At 43.1% G+C, this 867-nt stretch overlaps 1 protein-coding gene across 1 annotated transcript in view; it reads left to right on the top strand.

The window, feature by feature from the left end:
• LOC106330506 overlaps positions 1-867 on the top strand; it is a 2,179-nt gene that overhangs the window by 780 nt on the left and 532 nt on the right. Inside the window, exon 3 of the mRNA XM_013768962.1 lies at positions 74-865. Within this exon, the coding sequence (XP_013624416.1) occupies positions 74-865 (792 nt within the window). The remainder of the gene's footprint in view (positions 1-73; positions 866-867) is intronic.

Raw genomic sequence — 867 nt, 5'->3', positions numbered from 1 at the left:
CGAAAGCTCTTCTCAAACTCAAACTCCAGATTCAAGTGTGGATTTTATGTTCAAGCAACTCTTGGAATTTCAGGCCAGAAATGAGAAGACCATGATTTATGAGTTCAAGAACATCCATGCAAAGATTGATGAGAATTATTCTGACCTCAACAACAAGTACATGCAACTTGCCTCTCATCTCAAAGCTTTGGAGAATCAAGTTGCTTCTATGCCTTCATCCTCCAAGCAGCCAATGGGGTCTTTACCAGGAAAACTAGAAAAGAACCTCAAGGAGTCTTGCAATGTTGTCTTCTCCACTACTTCTCCAAAGATTGAGCTGAGTGATCATGAGAAAGAGGAGGATGAGATTGAAAGATTAGTATGTGGAACTGAGTTTGGGGAAGTTGAGAGATTTGTTGTAGCCACAGCTGAAGCACAAATTGTGAAAGATGCTGCCACAAAGGTTGAAGCAACGAATCTGCAAAGAACTGAGCACAAGGCTGACAACAAGCTGAAAGAGGTTAAGCTAGAGGAAGCAACTAAGGTTGAGCTATCACCCTATGATAAACTCCCTTTCCCCCAAAGAGTTCTCACCAAAGCTCAGAAGATGGTGCTCTCCAAGTTCAGGAAAGATCTTAGTGATGTTGGGGTCAAGCTTCCAGAAATCTCGGGTATGCGTGAAGCTCATGTCCAGATGATGCTCATCAATGACATTCTAGACCACCAAGCTGAAGTGGCTGAGCTTTTGGACATCTCCATTATGAAGATTGATCCACCAATCCCTCCAAAGTTCCTCCCTAAGATTAAGTCTCAAGGGATGTTCACCTTGCCTTGCTACCGTGGTAAGCTCACTTTTGATGATGCTCTTGTTGATTCTGGTGCAAGTGT

The sequence above is a fragment of the Brassica oleracea genome, chromosome C3 (assembly GCF_000695525.1).
Source record: "Brassica oleracea var. oleracea cultivar TO1000 chromosome C3, BOL, whole genome shotgun sequence".
Lineage (NCBI taxonomy): Eukaryota > Viridiplantae > Streptophyta > Magnoliopsida > Brassicales > Brassicaceae > Brassica > Brassica oleracea.
This window is presented reverse-complemented; position numbering and strand designations above follow the sequence as displayed.